At 35.9% G+C, this 18394-nt stretch overlaps 1 protein-coding gene across 1 annotated transcript in view; it reads left to right on the top strand.

Annotated features, from left to right (window-relative positions):
* Nucleotides 1-18062, top strand: part of LOC129229749 (apoptotic protease-activating factor 1-like) — a gene marked incomplete at its 5' end in the record, with an annotated part of 108278 nt that extends 90216 nt beyond the window's left edge. Inside the window, one exon of the mRNA XM_054864119.1 lies at nt 18012-18062. Within this exon, the coding sequence (XP_054720094.1) occupies nt 18012-18062 (51 nt within the window). The remainder of the gene's footprint in view (nt 1-18011) is intronic.
* Between the last annotated feature and the right edge of the window lie 332 nt (nt 18063-18394).

Below are 18394 nucleotides of genomic sequence, written 5' to 3'. Positions count from 1 at the left end.
AAAAATTTGAATTTCAGTAATGAAATCCTCCATTTCTTTTCCTTTGGTTTTAGTTCTGCAACATCTGCTGTTCAGTGTTTCATTGGAGAAGTTGTTTTTTTTTAGGTTTTTTTAAGAAAGAGACCAATTTGGAGTTTGTCTCTTCAGAAATGACATGTAGATGTCGAATAAAATTATTTGAAGCAACAATTCCTTCTTGTAAGTGAAAATGCTTCTCAACAACAAAAGACCAAATCTAGATAAACTTTACTGCAAATTCTTGTTTTTCAGAATCAGTCATAGTGTATTCAGTTACAACAGAGGCATAAAAAAAATACTTTCACTACAGTTGATTCAGAATCTTTATGATTTTCTTTCTCTCAAAATTTCTTCTTTTCACGCAAGTTCTGTTGCTTTTTTAAATAGAGATTTATTTGTTACCAATTTCGCCTTGTCCTCCTAGTTTTCTTTCATTTAGAAATAATATCTCGCCTGGAAGTGAAATCTTACGTGAAGTATCATCAACAAGAGCAAGGTCAAGCAAATAATCTAATGATGGATTCCAATAATTTTGTTTTTGATTATTGAAATAGAACTCTTTTAATTTTCCTTTTGAGTTCTTAACTGATAACTTGTGTTTCTTTGAGTTGCTAACCAACAGTTAGTTAAGAGGTTGAGAGTTGATTGTAGCTACAGTTAATTAACATGATTTAATAAAATATGAAATAATTTCAAAGTCAGTAACAATCTAATTTATTAATAATTAAAATTAATAACAAAAAGATAACATAAATAAATATTTTAATAACCGATGCAAAAAAAAAAAATATTTCAAATTTTGCAGCAATGGTAGCAACCTCTAAATTTTATTCAATTTTTGTTTTTAAGATATGTGAATTTTTTTTTCATCCAATGGAACAAAATGAGAGGGTGCCACATGAAAAAATAACATCTTCAAAAATAAGACGCACCCTACTCTATAGTCAGGGCTAAGGCAGAAACGCATGAAATACACCAAAAGACCTTTTAATTTTCTACTACGGGCAAAGCCGTGCGGGTGCCAGTAGTTCACAAATAAAATAGCGGAGCGAAGCACTGGCAGAGCATTTCCAATCAAGCGTGATACTCGTCCGTTATTGGTATTAAGAGATCGCATCACCTTGTGCAAGTCTGTTATCAGTTGGGCATGCGCGACCTCAAATTGGGATCACTAAATTAATACTAAATAATTATTATTACTATTAAATTGTGATTCAGTAATGATTAAATTGTGATTAATTGAAAAATTGTGATAAAAATTGTGATCTATTAATACCTACAACGTCATTTGAATCGGCTTGGATGGTTTTATTATTCATACTTAATTGAATTAAAAGTCCCTTTTTTTTTAATGTTCAGTGAAAAGAATAAAGTAAGAAGAAAGGAATAAAGTAGAGTTTAAAAAAATTATTAAAAGTTTCAATCTTTAGTCGCAATTTCAAGCCTCACATTCCGAAAGAGTTCGTAATTAACAGTTTTAAGAAATATGAGAGCTCTATGAACCGTGGTAAGGATGATCTAGTGTGGGAAAGGTGATTGCAATCATTTGTGATTGATTTTAATGAAAGTACAATAGAACCTCCAAGGGTGCGCACAGTGGGGGGGGGGGGGCTTAATTAATTTTAATTAATTTATTGATTTATTTTAAATTTAAGTTTTTTCTTTAATTTTATTTTGTTCTGTTTTCTCATATTTCATTTATTTATTTAGTTTGTGTAGGTCATTCAAAGTCATAAATTTCCTAATAAAATAATAATAATAATTAAAAATATTAATAACGATATAAAAATATTTAAAAAAAAATAAAATAAAAAAGAGAGCTAAGAAATAAAGTGAAAAAGGAAAGAGGGTTGATAAAAATTTTGGGGTAGAATTTGTGCCATTCAACTTGGGGGGGGGGAGGCACCCCTGAGAACCTCGTGTGCCCGGACTAGCTGGTAGGGACCAAAAACAATCCGCATAAACGAAAATCCGGATAAAAACATGTTCTGTTACAACATACTTAGAATTATTTACGAGACGTTTCACAATATAAATGTAATTTTTCACTTATTTTCTTTCCAAAGAATTCGTTCACTGTCTTCTGTTTCAAACACGTAAATGTAACTTTTTTAAGGTTAAAAATTTGATCTGGATAATCTAAATCCGGATAAATGCGGGCCGGATAAGCGAGATTCTACTGTAAAATGTGTTCGTGTACTGAGGGGTTTTTTTTGGGGGGGGGGGATAAAAGAATTATCGCACTATCATTGAAGCCAAACATTACAGTCAAAAACTAACTTCGTTGCTTGGTGAAAGTAGAGAAGGAGTGGTAAATGACACTGAAATTTTTAGTTGTCTAATGGGGATCGCGAAATTTGATTTTTACTGGTCACCGATCCTCAACAGAAGAGGACAGAAACTATGTCTTTATCTCCATCCTTACGACATATACGACAAACTGCTTCAAAACACTTCCCTTTCGACTTTTGAGTGCTCAACCAGGCGATGCTACCTGCCAAGCCCCCTCCCCCCCCCCCCTTCCTGAACCACCATCCGGAGATGCATGCGACCCTCCCACTCTATCGGATCCAAGCCCTATATACCTCTGCCCCGGAAACTGTAGGAATTTCGACCAGGTAAGAACTCCCACTGCCCGGGGCCATTCCCTAGAACCCCTATAACTGGACAGGCCGGCACATCCGCCATGTTGGAGCAAGCGTACTTGTCGCACTACGGGGAAATGCAGAATAAAAGACGTTCCGTAGAACTCTACAACATGTTAGCAAAGATTACAGCGCATTTATAGCGTAATGATAGTAAAATCATGAGAAATAAATCGATATTAACCTCACACAAGTGCAGGGGTGCCCATCCCCCCCCCCAAGTTCAATGGCGCTAATTCCACCCCTCCCCATTTTTTTCAAATCTCCTTCCCTCGTTTATTTTTTATTTTCTAGCTCTATCTCGGTTTTTTAATATGTTTTATTTATTTTTTAAAAATAATTTTTATTTACTTATTTTTAATTATTGTTATCATCATTATTATTTTATTAGAAAAGTTCTGCGCTCCGCCAATGGCATACACACACAAACTACATAAATAAATGAAATAAAATATAAATAGAATAAAATAAAGTAAAGTAAATAAATTAAATCAAAAATAAATCAATAAATAAATCTAAATAAATAAATAAAACAATTAAAAATCCCCCCTTCCATTTTGATGGCGCAACTTACGCCATAATCCCCCCCCCCTGTACAAGTGAGCTCCATTTCCAGGCTGCCAGTCACTTCGTCGGCTATTAATTATCCATTTCTTTTTTCTTTCTGCATCTGCTGGAAATCTGAAGCGCTGAAATCCTTTCTTGGAGCTGTTCGCACATATAACAGCCGACCAACCACCCATTTGACTCAATTTAACACATGCTAAAGAAATGTAAACATCAGCGGCAATGCTATCGCTGCGAAGCACTGGATCAAGTTTGCTCCAAAATGGCGGATGCGTCGGCTCCTCCATTATAGGGGCCCCTTACCATTCGCCTCCTCCCTCTCTCTCCTCCGTCGCTACTCTCCGTCTTCCCCCCATCCTCTCTCCTCTTTTTCTTCCCTCTCTTCTCGGGAGGTGGTTTTCGCCCTGGAGCAGTGCAGGATTAGGGGGCCGCTCGAGGAACGGGACGCCTCCGCTACTTGCCCTTTGAGAACGATATGCTCTTTGCGAGACGCCCCAAAAGCACCGGGGTCATTCCGATCTGTCCCAGACGTTATGGGTGCCCATACGAGGGGGGGGGGATCAGGGCCGCAGAGAGCCAAGGCAAGCCTCTTGTCAGTTATGTCACCGAGCCCCTCCCAAAAAAGAAGAAAAAAATTAAAAAAAAGGGGAAAGTGAGAAAAAAGGGGGAAAGAGGGGGAAAGAGAAAAGAAAATGAGAAAAGAAAAAAAGGGGTGGGGGAGAAAAAGAAAAGAAAATAGGGAAAAGAAGAAAAAAAAAAGGGGTGGGGGAGGAAAAAAACCAAAACTGCGCACTAGAAAACAAGTAACTCAATGTTAAGTTCCACAGAGTAAAATAAGTTTTTCTTAATATGTACGTTTTCTCTTATTTGGAGTCCCCCCCCCTTTTTTTTCTTTCTTCTTTTCTTTCGTTTTATTTTTCCTTCTTTCTTTTTTTGCGTCAGTGTCGCCGGGAACCCCCCTCCCTCCAAAGCCGGGCCTTTGGTTTCCGACTAGGCTGACATGACCTCTCGTCGGGCCTGGGGGAGAGAGAAAGAGTTAGCCCGCTTCTAGACATTGGTGCAGTGAATATCTTTTATCAATTTGAGCATATATACCATTCAAGACATTTCATTTTTTTTTATGAATGGTTGTTATAAAACCTTCTTTACTTTTAAAACTTTTTCGAATTTATAGTGAACCCTATTCACGGTTTGGCAACGATCCCTTCATCCGTCAGTCTGCGGGTATGTTGTCCAACAACGTTGACGCGTTAAAATTTAACTGTTTAAAAGTTTTAAATATGCAAAAAAAAAAAAAAATGTGAAAAGTCTGAAATTTAAAATCAGACGAAATCAAAAAACTTGGAAGAAAGTGATGCCCAACAAGTAGTTATTGAGCATAAGTTATTTTCATCAATGTCTTCAAGGTGTCTTCTTCATAAAAGCTTGAATTTGTATGTGAATGTCACTGAGTTTTTGAAGTCAATGAACTCAATATCCAGATTTTCATCTTCAAAGAAATTGAGTAATTACATATCCAATGAATTGTTCTCTATTTCATCAGGAATCTCAATTACCACTTCTGTATAAAATTTTTTGTCAAAAAACTACCTAGCTTCTATTTGATGTCAAAGAACACTAGTTGGAATCTATAAGTTCATAGAAAATTCGATTCCATAACCAATGTAACGAATTTTACAAAATACTCATTTCATAAAACCGTGATGCATAACAATTTTCGTTTAAAATCTATTATCATTGACCAGGAATTGTCGCCAGATTTCAGAAAATATGAAATTCAAAGTTTAGAAAAACAAAAGAATAGAAGAAATATACATTACATTTCAGCACGTATAAATTGAATACGTTTATTTAAAGAAATATGAATTTTCGGAATATAATTGCAAACTTGTGATGCATTTTCAGGGAATCGATCGTTCGCGTAAACTGAGTTATTGTAATCCATAACTACATACATTTCCCAAAATAATAATTTATATTCAACTGAAGCAATCAAATTTTTTTAAGTTTGACAATTTTAAAACATTCCTTCATTGTGTCTGAACACTTAAATATTTTTTCTTCCATCAAATTACATGAGCCATTATAAATTTCAATGAAACTATCGTATACGTCATGTATTTTTAATTCCAGTACTAACAGTTCCATCGCTATGCTTTTAAATTCTTAATGTGAACGAGTTTTAAATGTTCATTTCATCTTAATGTCTTAAACTTGATTATGAATGACTCACCTTTATTGTAGCTGAGGTCATTAGAAGGAATAATCCACAAAAGACAGCTGTTCTTCAATTAACCCCGAGGAACTCGATCTGAAATAAACATAAACATTGGAATTTTAACTGCGACAATCAAGCTCTTTTAAATATGATGATAGAGACTAATTGAAATAATAAACACTAACCAATTTCATAACGAGAAAAACCTGATGATGAAAAAGGCCATTTGTTCTTTCGGACTCCTTACAAAGCGTTTTAACCCACAAAACCAACCTTCTATGCATCCCCCCACCCTATTTCAAGAGCAGTGGCGCATCCCATCACATGCAACGAAACAGCCCCCCCCCCCTATTTATTTGTTCAAGGATGCAGTTTGTGCCATGAACCACCTCATGCCTTTTTTGGATGGACCGCCTTTGTCGACGTTCTGTTAAACATTGGCAACCGCAAGATATTGTTCCTGTGGGGGTTTAGGACTTGAGAAAGAAAATCCTTTCATCAAATAAATTTAAAAGCTGATTATTAAAGTACTGAGTTGCGATTTTTAATCAGATAAATAATTATTATCGCATTTAAATCACTAGTTTTTTTTTTTTTTTTGAGCAATCACGATTGCTTATTGCTTTCATTTGACTGTTTTTGACGTTCCTTTGATTTTTCCCACCGCCACCCTCTGCACCATCACCGTGGACAGGCGGGCTCCTCACGATGCTGCACCTATAGCGAAAGCCGTCTCCAGGTTGCATCCATGTCCTACACACACGCGCATACATACACAACTACACACACACACGCGCACATACACACACACAAATACATACACACATACACACACAAACACATACACACACAAACACACACACAAACACACATACAAACACTTACACACACGCATACATACAGACACTCACACATACACACATACACAACTACCCACACATTCATGCATGCACACAGACACAAACACATATGCCTACACACACATACACAACTACCCACACATTCATGCATGCACACAGACACAAACACATATGCCTACACACACATACACATCCCCCCCCACACACATTCATACACACACACATACACGTAACCCGTACACACAAACACACACGCCTACATACACAGACTCGTGATTGCGAAAAACATAATTTGAATTCAAGATGTCAAAATTCAAATTAATTTTTTTTTTTGTTCTTATTTGACTGTTTTGAATTCCTATTATTTTATTTTCCCACCACCTCCACCTGCCAGCACCACCGTCGCGTCGCGGCCGGCCTCACGATGCTTGCGAAAACCGTCTCCAGGTTGCGTCCATATCCTACACACACACGCCTACACTTACATACACAGACTCATGCCTGCGCACAGACACAAACACACTCTTACACACACACTCATGCCTGCACACTGACACAAACACATATGCCTACGTACACACACACGAACGCCTACACACACACAGCACTGCATACACAACACGCACACACATGCATACAAACACACACACGCACCCATACACATGCGCCTACACAAACACACACGCGCATTCATACACATACACGCTCGTGATTGCGAAAAACATAATTTGAATTTAAGATGCCAAAAATTCAAATAATATTATTGTATTTAGTTTTGCTAGCGAAGAAAGAAAAAAAAAGATTGAAGAATCTCCATACTGAGAACATCCTCCACGTCCTCTCTCCCTTCCTCCCCCCTGCCTCTCTTTTCGATTACAAATGTTACATGTACTCGGAGGGGGGGGGGGTTATGCTGCAAGTTGCGTCATCTAAATTTTTGGGGAAATTTTAATTAATTTATTTATTTATTAATTTATTTATTTATTAATTTATTTATTTTTCATTAAAAGCCTTTACTTTTTTATATTTTATTTCATTTGTTTAGTTTGTGTGTCTATGTGTGCGTATGTCATTGGCGTAACACAGAACTTTTCCAATAAAATAATAACATTTAAAAAAATAATAATAATAAAAGAGAGCTAAACAATAAAAAAAGTGCAAGAGGGTTGATAATTTTTTTTTTGGGGGGGGGGCGGTTGCGCCATCGTATTTGAGGGGGGCACCCTCATATATGCGCTCCAGTACCAGTTAGAGCTTTGTAACACACACCTGTCAGAGTTTAAAAATTGGAAGGAGAATGCTTGTATTAATTTTAATCGATCAGTATTTATTTTATCAGTATATTACCTCTCTAATCAAAACTAAAGAAAATGATAAAAATTTCTTTTTTTTTACTACTATACTTTTTTTTCTCTTCTTATTTTCTTTCTTTTTTTCTCCAATATGCTGTAAAAAGGATTCCAACCATCCCACGATTTAAGCGCCACCAGAACTCCGAGCCATGACAGAATTCGAACCTCACCCAAAGTCCATTCAAATTCAGTGACCTGTGGTTTCACTTCAGTTCGCGGTGCAAATGCCTCAGGTGTTGAAAGGGATGCATGGTTCTTTTCCTCCAGGAAGGATGCATTTCACACAAACTTGCCTCGGATGAAAATTCCAGAGAGTTTTTCTCTGATTGTCGTTGGAGAGTTGAGAAAAAAAAACTGTATGAGAGAGCATTAAACTCGAAATGGAAGAGAATCAACGTTGGTCAGCAGTCGTCCCTTTTAAGGCTAGAAGTTGATTCGAGAAAACAATAATCTGAACGTGCGAATTCTGATGAACATAATAACTGCGCGAAAATAATTAAAGATGTAAATTAAATAGACTATTTCAAAAAAAACTTTCTTCTTCTTCTTCCTCAAGGATTAAGCGTATAGCCTGTTCCGGTTTCTTGACCGCCCCCTTTCGATCTCGTTTGCCCCTTGGTCTATAATAAAAGGCAGCTCTTGGAAGTCTCCCTCGTGCCATACGTCGAACATGGTTTTTCCAATCGTTACGATATTCCGTGATTTTTACATTGAGGCTGAATATTTGTAATTCCCTACGAATAGATTCATTCCTTATTTTGTCTAGGATAGCGCAGTTTTTCAGTGATCGCAAGTACTTCATCTCTGCTGCTTGAATTCTACTAGTTTCTTGCCTGTTCAAAGTCCATGTTTCATAGCCGTATAGTAAGGTTGGCACCGCCATAACCTTATAGAACTTCAGTTGTGTTTCCTTTCTCGTTTTTCCTTTTAGGCTTCTCGTAAGGGTTTCAAAAAAAAAACTTTTAAAACACAAATTCCTAATGCCTTTGTATCGTATAGGGTAATGTGGGGCAAAGTTAAATAACGGGGCAAAGTGAAATGGTGAAATATTTACTCTGCTTTTAGCGCCACCTATATAGTAACATTTTAGCTATGTAGTAACACGTGTAGCCTATTCCTGTCAAGAAATAATTAACTCTGAAAGTCATAGAATATGATAATACAAGCAATTTTCAAAAAAATGATACTCATATTGTAATATTTTGTTGTAAGCCGAAAATTATTTTTGGTATTATTAAATTATAAAGTTCTTGTAATTAACATTTGAAATATTAATTGACACTTTCTAATATTCGGTGCAGCATTTATGTATTTAGTTAATGTTAAGCATATTTGTATTTTAATTACTTTGCACAATTAGATAAGTAAATGCGGGGCAAAGTGAAATAATTAATTTCGTTTAATTATTAAATCATTTATTAAATCTCTTACGTATTTTTTTAATTGCTTTATTAACGTACCTGAAGTTAGTAATTCACTTATTTATTCATTCATTCCCTTATTTTCTTATTCACTCACTCTTTTACTCACTCGTTTAGTTGACCTCATACATTATTTATTTATTTAACTATTCATTTATTTTTTTCGGCACATTTTCATTTATTCATTAAACCTTTTATTTACTGATTAATTTGATCAAAACTACTTTTTATAATTGAATAGCAAACATTTCATTATAAAAATTTCATTTTTCACTTTACCCCATAAAAAAATTCAGTGAAAATTTTCCACTTATTTTTAAAGCGATTTATTCACCGACAAAAGTTTAAAAAAAAAAACTATTTCAATGTAATGAATAAAATATGACAACGTATATAAAGTACAAATTCAGAATGAAAAAAGGTTAAAAAACCAGCAAACAGCTGTTTCGGCACTCTAAAATGCAAGTGCCATCATCAGTGCAATTAAAAACGAAGACAGGTTCAACCCGACTAAAACACAGTCGAGGCGAACAATGGAATGAGAGACGAGTTGTAAAAGATATGAGAGCAGTACCGGAACCGATCATATCTATTACAACATGACAAGTTGTAAAAGATATGATCCATTGTTCGCCTCGACTGTGTTTTAGTCGGGTTGAACCTGTCTTCGTTTTTAATTGCACTGATGATGGCACTTGTATTTTAGAGTGCCGAAACAGCTGTTTGCTGGTTTTTTAACCTTTTTTCATTCTGAATTTGTACTTTATATACGTTGTCATATTTTATTCACTATGCAGTGCAAAGTTTTCGACTACTTTTTATGTATTTCAATGTAAGTTTCATTATAAAATACAGTGTTCTTTCTTTATGTACTGTAATTTTCAAAACAAATTTCCAACTTGTTTATTTTGAAAAAGCTCAGTCATCTTACTTTGCCCCACACTCCAGTACATCTTTCGAACAGGCAAAGTTTTCCAATAAACTTGTAACATTAACTACTATTTTGTCAGCCAAATATCATTGTGTGATGAGTTTACAAACCATTTTATAGCAATTACATTCCATTGGGTAATACCTTAAATTTCATTTAAACTTATTTTATATTCCCCTGCGTTGTTAAACGACTGTTCATCTATAACATTGGCACAGTATACCCTGTAAAGGCTCTTGCGCCATTAAACCTAATCCAACCAACCAATCATCTGTGAAATGTTTTTTTTTTTTTTTTTCTCAAGCTAGCTGTGTCAACAATGTACGGAACAATGTATTACAAGTCCAATAGGACATTTTGGAACTGTTATTATTCTTATTTACCATAATGCTTGTACCTGCATGGTAAAACCAGTTTTATACTTTGTATAAACAACCTTCAAAATTTTAAATAAATCTCTCCCCAGAGATTCATCAAGTCCTAACCGTGACAGGTAACGGGAGTCTCTGGGGTGTATGTATGTTTGTATGTTACACCCTTTACTAATAATAAAGCTCAAAGTTTATATGGATATCTGGATCTCAGTGACACGTATAGCGTCTAAATCGTTCGGCCGATTTTCATGAAATTTGGTACAAAATTAGTTTGTACCATGGGGGTGTGCACCTCGAAGCGTTTTTTCAAAAATTCGATTTTGTTCTTTTTCTACTCCAATTTTAAGAACATTTTACAGAGCAAATTATTATAATGCGGACGAATAAATTACCAAATTACCATAACGTGGAACCGTGACATGGGCAGCAAACGAACGTAGCAAATTGGCGAGAAATTTGCAAATTATATTATTTGCAAATATAACAGGCGAACCAAATGACCTTTTAATTTTCTACCACGGGCAAAGCCGTGCGGGTATCGCTAGTACACAATAAAGGAATTACTTTTAACTGGGAACACATTTTTGCGTATTCAAAAATTTGTGCGCATCTGTCAAAATCGAATCCTCCAGAGACACTTGTGAATTGTCCCCAAACGTGTTTTGCTCTTCGATGTTCCATCTCCTCAAAAGAAATCAGGCAACGCCCCAGCGTTCCACGAAAAGACGCCACCAGATAAAGAGAAGCATCCTCTCTCTCTCTCTCTCTCTCTCTCTCTCCGTTGGATGCGTGCGTCCGCTGAGCTGCGACGTCGCCCCCCCCCCCTCCCCCCTCTCCCCCCCTCCCCCCCCTCTTCTTGGGCATCGTCTGCGCGGGCCGAGACGTCGTCCTTCTCCTTCCTCCCAGGTGAGGAGGAGAGGTCGTAGGTGGGGATGGAAAGGAACACTGGCTAGAAGAGGAATGTGGACATCAGCTCCAGCTTTCCCGATTCAAGGATATGGTTAGCTCATGGTGTTCAGTAGGGTGGTTCAAAAAAACTTTTTTTCAGTTAGAGTCCAGGACACCCCTATTTCTTTTAGACTTACTTATAGAATTACTAGTGGCACCCGCACGGCTTCGCCCGTAGTAGAAAAAATAAAGGTCTTTTGGTTCGCCTGTATATTTACAAATAATGTATGGTGAATTTTCTCGCCAATTGGCTTGTACTGACGTTACAGTTCCACGTTATGATAATTTCGTATCTCGCCAATTGGTTTGTGCCCATGTTACGGTTCCACGTTATGATAATTTCGTAATTTATGATAGTTTTTTTCTTAGAATTGGAATAAAAAAAGAACCACATCGAATTTTCGAAAAATCGCTTCGAGGTGCACACCCCCATGCTACAAACTAACTTTGTGCCAAATTTCATGAAAATCGGCCGAACGGTCTAGGCGCTATGCGCATCACAGACATCCAGACATCCAGACAGAGAGACTTTCAGCTTTATTATTAGTAAAGATGTTGTAAAAGTTTTAGCTTCTTACTCAAATTTTAAGAGGGTGCTCAATGATCTCAATTTAACATTAACCGTAGCATAGAAAATGCCATAAATCTAGAAACATTTCATTTCCCCAGCTTTTTTTTTTTTTTTTTTTTTTGTAAATAATTATTTTATTGTAATGGGTATGCATATTACTAGTGTATATTATAATGTGTAGCATTGTTTTCTCCGTTCAATGTGTTTTTTTAACCCCCTTCCCATACGTTTGAAGTTTGACTTATGAAACATTTTTGGCATTGAAGTTTATGGAATTCCACTTTCCCAGAGATTTTTTAGTAATACTTGCAGCTTTTTTTTAACAGTGTACAAACTGAGGGTGAGGGGGGGGGGGATATTTCAGAATATATATTTCCTTTTAAATATTTTTGAATCGTAAAATAACTTACATTTGCAACGACTGTATAATTTTAAACAAGTTTCTACGTTTGGATCAAGTTTTGAAGTTTGACTTATGAATCAGTTTTGGCATTGATGGTTGCTAAATTTTTCATATAAATCCAACTCTTGCATGTACCTCAAATGCATTTCAGCAAACTCACTCACCAGTCCCACAATCCTTTCAACTGCCCGAATCTGATATGGGAATTTTTAGAATGCATATTTAAACGAATGTACAGTTTCTAGAAATGATAAATTCTCTTTATTTTTTTTTTCATCATCACTGAAGTGTAGGAAAGTACTGTCCGCCTCTGGTAAGTTGAGCTCTGCTGGCCGGTTGATTAAACGATTCCATTTGTTGAAATAGGGGTGAGGAAAAACGGCATGAGATCAAAAGGCTTAACCGTGGCCCAACTCTGCGCCTGGCAATCCCTCTTCTTACTGCTTGCTCTCCCTTGAAAGAAATGGACTTGCTCAAGGCCACAGCTCAACTTCTCAGAGGCGAACAGTAAACATGTTGACCAATCAATTAACTGTTATAATTCGCAGTTTCAAACTTTAATATTGGTGGAAGAAATTATCTTATAGCAGTAGCGTTCATAGTTCCCCCCCCCCCCGTCTGTCATTATTATTATTTTAATTTTTCACTCCCAAACTGATATTAAATACAATCGATACGTGTATTTGTGTTCAAAAATTAACGGAAGAAATGTCATTTACGGTCTTGAGATTTTGCAAGGGAGGTTTATGCAAGGAGCAAAGAATGTGTTTGAAGTGGGCGCAGTAAGTTTTGAGAAATATTTGTTCTTCAAAAGTTTCTTTAACGTATGTGAACCTTAATTGATAGTCAAGTAAGTGGCTCAAATCAGTCAATTAATGATTTAGAATGCATGATGAACGAGAAAAGTAGGACTTAAAAAAACTAATGCATAATAATAATTTTTAAAACAATTATATTAATAATTACTAGCGTATGTGTTTAAATATTTTATTACAAATACACTGTGTATTGATATAATCACTAGTGCAGCCAGAAATACTTTCTAGAGGGGATATTTTATCAAAAATACCTTCTGACGGGTTTTTTTTTTTTTTTTTTTAATCAAAAAACTCTTCTAGAAGGCGATTTTTGTTCAAAAATACCTTCTGGAGGGTTTTTTTTTTTTTTTTAAATCAAGAATACCTTCAAGAAGGGGTATTTTTGTTCAAAAATATCTTCCTGAAGAAGAATATTTGATCAAAAATATCTCCTGAAGGTTTTTTTTTTATTTTTTTAAAATCAAAACAGCCTTTACATATGCATAAACTACTGTATTAGAATTTGCATTTATGTTAAAACCAATGGCTCTGGGGTTTTCTCCCCTCCCCCCATTCACTGCGTCACTGGGTGAAATACAGAGTGACCTCTAGGGTGGTTCAAAAATACATTTAAAAAAAAAAAAATTTCTTCTAGATAACAGGACACTCCTGAACATTTTTAGAGTTGTGGATAGTAATAACTTGTGCATAGTTTTAGCTTCCTATTACAACTGAAAGAGGGTGCTCAACCCCCTCCCGCAAACTTCATACGTACGGGGAGGGGGGTTAAAAAAGTACTTTGAACTGAAAAAAAAATGCTACACATTATAATATACACTAGTAATATGCATATGCATCGCAATAAAATAATTATTTCCAAAAAAAAAAACAGCTGGGAAAATGAAATGTTTCTAAATTTGTGACATTTTCTATGCTACGGCTAATGTTAAATTGAGGAGTCATTGAGCACTGTCTTAAAATCTGAGTAAGAAGCTAAAACTTTTACAGCATAATACTATTAGTAAGTCATAATACTTTAGGTCGAAAGAAATTTTTTTGAACCACCCTTGTCACATCGTATTCTTTTTCAAAATGAACACCCGAATGAGAGAGAGAAAAAAATTACGATTGAGGATAGCTTTCCCCCATCTGACAAAATATCGGAGAAACACATCTCAAAGTTCCTGTGACATCCATGTACATTAAGGTGGTTGAGAGAGGGAGGGACTCTTCGAGAACAAAGAACAGTGGACCAGCCACTCCTTATTAGGTGGCGCGGGGCTCTTGGGCCTCCACGCATCGCAGGCACTGTTACAATGCGAGAGAGAGAAAGAAAAAAGCTCTTATGGAACGAAGACGGAATATCCTGTCAGAAGAAAAAATAATAAAACATAAAGCGAAGGAGGTGAGATGATTTCCTGTGGCTATGCTTCTTCCGTGACCAGCATGACGAATTCGTGCTCAAAGCTTTTTTTTTTTTTTTCCTTTTCACTCTCCAGAGAAACCAATCGTTTAACAAGTGCATGGAATTAGACCCGTGACATAGTATGTTTCCGAACAATTATATAAAAAGGAAAAATATATATGTGTGCAATCAATGTTGAATTAAGTTTGTAGGCTCCATGGTATCTGATCATGATTGTGAATTCTATTGTCGGGGGACTTTTTAAAATTTTCTTTAGATACTACAGATATCTTTAGGAACAGCACATTAAAGTTCGGGGTTTAAAGGAAGCGGGGAAATAGCTATAATCTCAAACGTGGCTATTTCTAAGAAAATTTAGTCAACGACATTTTCGATAAACGAAAGCTATCGGCCTTAATTTCCATTTTGCTCACCCCCGAATAAATGTTGAGTGTTTTTTTCAACCCGACAACACGTGGATATATGCCTAGGAACGTACAGACACCCGAAATATCCATTTTGACGATCCCCGAGTTAATTACAACGAGTTTTCTCGTGACGTCTGTTATGTACGTATATGTATGTGCGTATGTGTGAATGTATGTCGCATAACTCAAGAACGGAATGTCCTAGAAAGTTGAAATTTGGTACGTAGACTCCTAGTGGGGTCTAGTTGTGCACCTCTTTTTGTGGGTGCATTCGGATGCTCCAAAGGGGGTCTTTTGCCCCTTTTTGGGGGAAATCATTGTTAATTTCGATGTAAACTCAAGTGGTGTTATAATTTGGCGGACACTTGGCGATATATCGCCAGTCTTTTGGTCGCCAAGTTTTGTCGCCAACTTGGCGACAAATTTGGCGGTTTTTTTTAAAAACTGGTTTTAATTTGGCCACTGTTGGTGATATTTAGAGAGTAAACTATTAAATCACATTAAAACTGCCAATAATGAGAAAATGACATTAAATTGCAGTAAAAGGAAGTCATGTGATCCACACATCAGCTCGTTTGAGATTTGTAAGACCATTCGAATAGCTAAAAAAGTTGATTTTAGGGAACCAAAACCTCAAGCTTTCTGAAATTCGCCACTAACAATCAAAGAATTCTGTGAAAAGGAAAAAGGTTTGAGCTTGACGGTTGAATTGAATTGAAACATTTTCGCAGTTAATAAAGTACCGTCTCCGTTTGTTATCTTTGTTTTCATGAAATTATACGGACAGTGATAAGTTTTTAGAAGATACGAAAAGAAAAAGAACTTGAATCGCTTCAAGATCAAAGTCAACTCTGCTTTAAAAAAAAAAAATAAAATAAGGCGTAGAACACGAGTTTTTAAACAACGATCATAACTTTTTCAGAATGTTGAAAGTTTAATAGAAATCAAAACCAAACATCGAAGAATAATTCAGAACTACTCAAGACGAAGATAAATATAAATCAATGAAACGGTAGGAATTTTTATACTGTTGAGCAGGATTAAACATTTTTTAACAGCTTCTGGTTTTCGCTAAACAAATTCTACTCGTAGAAGTAAGCATTAATTACTTAATGTAGAAAAATTCGAGCAATTATCTCGATAAACTACTGAGTGGTTAATATCATTAATTGCACCTACGAAAGGCGGAAATTTTATGTTCTCCCAAGCCTCCAAAGAAAAGAAAAGTGTGAAAACCAAATTTTTTTTTTCTTTCAAATGTTAGGAATTTGCTGACCGTCGAAAAAGCGGCGAATATCATTTGAGAATGGAATTTTATATATAAACTTTATTTATATTCCGTTTTTTGGGAACGTTAATTTGAAGTGTAATTCAAATGCATTTTTTATAATTTTTCCCAAAATTTCATGCACAGTCAACAGCCCCCCCCCAAAAGCAAATGGCACCCCCCCCCTAAATTTTGCGGAGACCCCCCCCCCAATGAGAAAAATATCCCCAAAAACAACTCCACCTAAAAATCTCATTGGCGCAATCTGCGCCATGACACCCCCTAGGTGGGCACCCTGCAGTAGACATAGTCAACTCACTTACTCTAGTTAATTCCATTGTACGAAATATTATACTAAAAAAATTTGTGTAACCTTACTCCGTAAAATCGGTTACACCATGGTAATGTAACTGTAGCGTGACGTCTCACTCCTTTCTGCGTAAGGTTACACCAGAATTTTCTGTATGCTTACAGAAAAATAGGGAAGTTGCAACCTATTAAATGTTCATATTTTGACTATTGGATATTGTTAATTGACCCTCAAAACTAAAAAATTCACCATCGCCGAATTTTAAAACACCGTGTTTGATTTTTAATGATTTTTTAAAAATCCACGCGCAAAAGTGCGCTTTTCTGAAACGTCACGAGCTTACGTCACAGGGCACTAATGGACAGCCTTCCGCTGAAGACCCTTGTTTTCGCTACGGACATTTTGAGCGTGCTGATATTTTTATTTTTTAGAAATTCAATAATCCTTTTGAACACACTATAGGGGCCGGATTCGTTAAAGCACAATCTAATAATCTTCCTCAAGTAACATCAATGATGGTATTCGAATATTTCCGAGAGGATGAGAGGTTTAATGTTCCAGAAACGCGAAAAGTTAAATGTGAGGAGGTAAGCCTTACGTTTCGTCTTCGAAGCCAACTGCACGTCCTTCGGCTTCTCCCGCGGCGGAAGAGCGCATGACGTCACTTCCTGTGCCATTTGACGGCACAATCGCTTGAACTTTAAAAATTAATTTAAAAAAAAAACTATTTATCGTATCGCAAAAAATTTTTCACCTATGATGTTCATACATGTTACTCCATCATATAAAAATAAAATTGAAAAATCGAAAACTTCCCTATTGCTTGAAAGGTTACACATTAGCAAAATTTAAGCTTTCATCTGACTTTCTTGAACGGGTACTCATTTTTAATTGTAAGTAGACCTATACTTCAAGTTAACATATGATGGTTTAAATTATCCAGATATATTAAATGATCAAGCAATAATTTCTTTCTATACGTTTTAAATTGAAAGAGCAAAAATTAATTAAAAGGTTACAAAACTTGAAATTTTATTATAACAGTATTTTTAAAAAATCTTGCTAAAAACTCCTTTCTTTTCCTACTTTTTTACAGCTTTTTCTTTCAATCATTTGTTTATTCAATTTTTGTCAAGTTCATGCTTTTTCACAATAAAAATACACCAAATATTTATTTATTTCAATATACGAACAAGATATTTTTATTGCACTAAGAGAGGAAATAACCTGAGTGGTGTCCGAACCCTAGACGCGAATCTAACAGAAAGGTCGCAAAGCAAAAGCTTTCACCGCTTAGACATAAAGGTCGGTTACCAGCCTTACGGTGATTCTGGAACTTTACGCATGCGTTTTGAATTTTCTACTGAAGCCACAGTGCAAAGTTCCTCCAACAATTTGAGTTTTTTAAAGCAATGATACTACACACTCCAGAATTCGTGTAACTTTACTCTTATTAATCCTGCTAACCTTACACATTTTTTTTTTTTTTTTTACAGTGTAAAATGGAATTAACTACATTATTTGAGCAGACTGTCGACTGTGCATGAACTTTCGGCGAAAAATAATAAGTAAAGCAGTTAAGCTACACTACATATTGACTTTCCAAAAAACTCTTTTGTGCAATAAAAATCGAAATTAATGATTCGGTCGTTCCAACACACATAAAAATCCTTCTCTCTGGCGGTTTCGTTCGCTCTGATGCAGAGATAAATTTTTAATTTCATTTTCATCATCAACGATCGTCACCGGGAAGGAAACACTGGGTACACTAGCGCCCCCACCTTGTGACCACGCCCTTTCGTGTGATGCGAGGGAGTAAAAATCGATGATTTTCATTTTTCAGAAATAATTTCATTCCCTCATTCTCCTCTCACCGACC

This window comes from Uloborus diversus, chromosome 9 (assembly GCF_026930045.1).
Source record: "Uloborus diversus isolate 005 chromosome 9, Udiv.v.3.1, whole genome shotgun sequence".
Lineage (NCBI taxonomy): Eukaryota > Metazoa > Arthropoda > Arachnida > Araneae > Uloboridae > Uloborus > Uloborus diversus.
The sequence above is the reverse complement of the archived record's forward strand: the minus strand, read 5'-3'. Positions and strand labels throughout refer to the sequence as shown.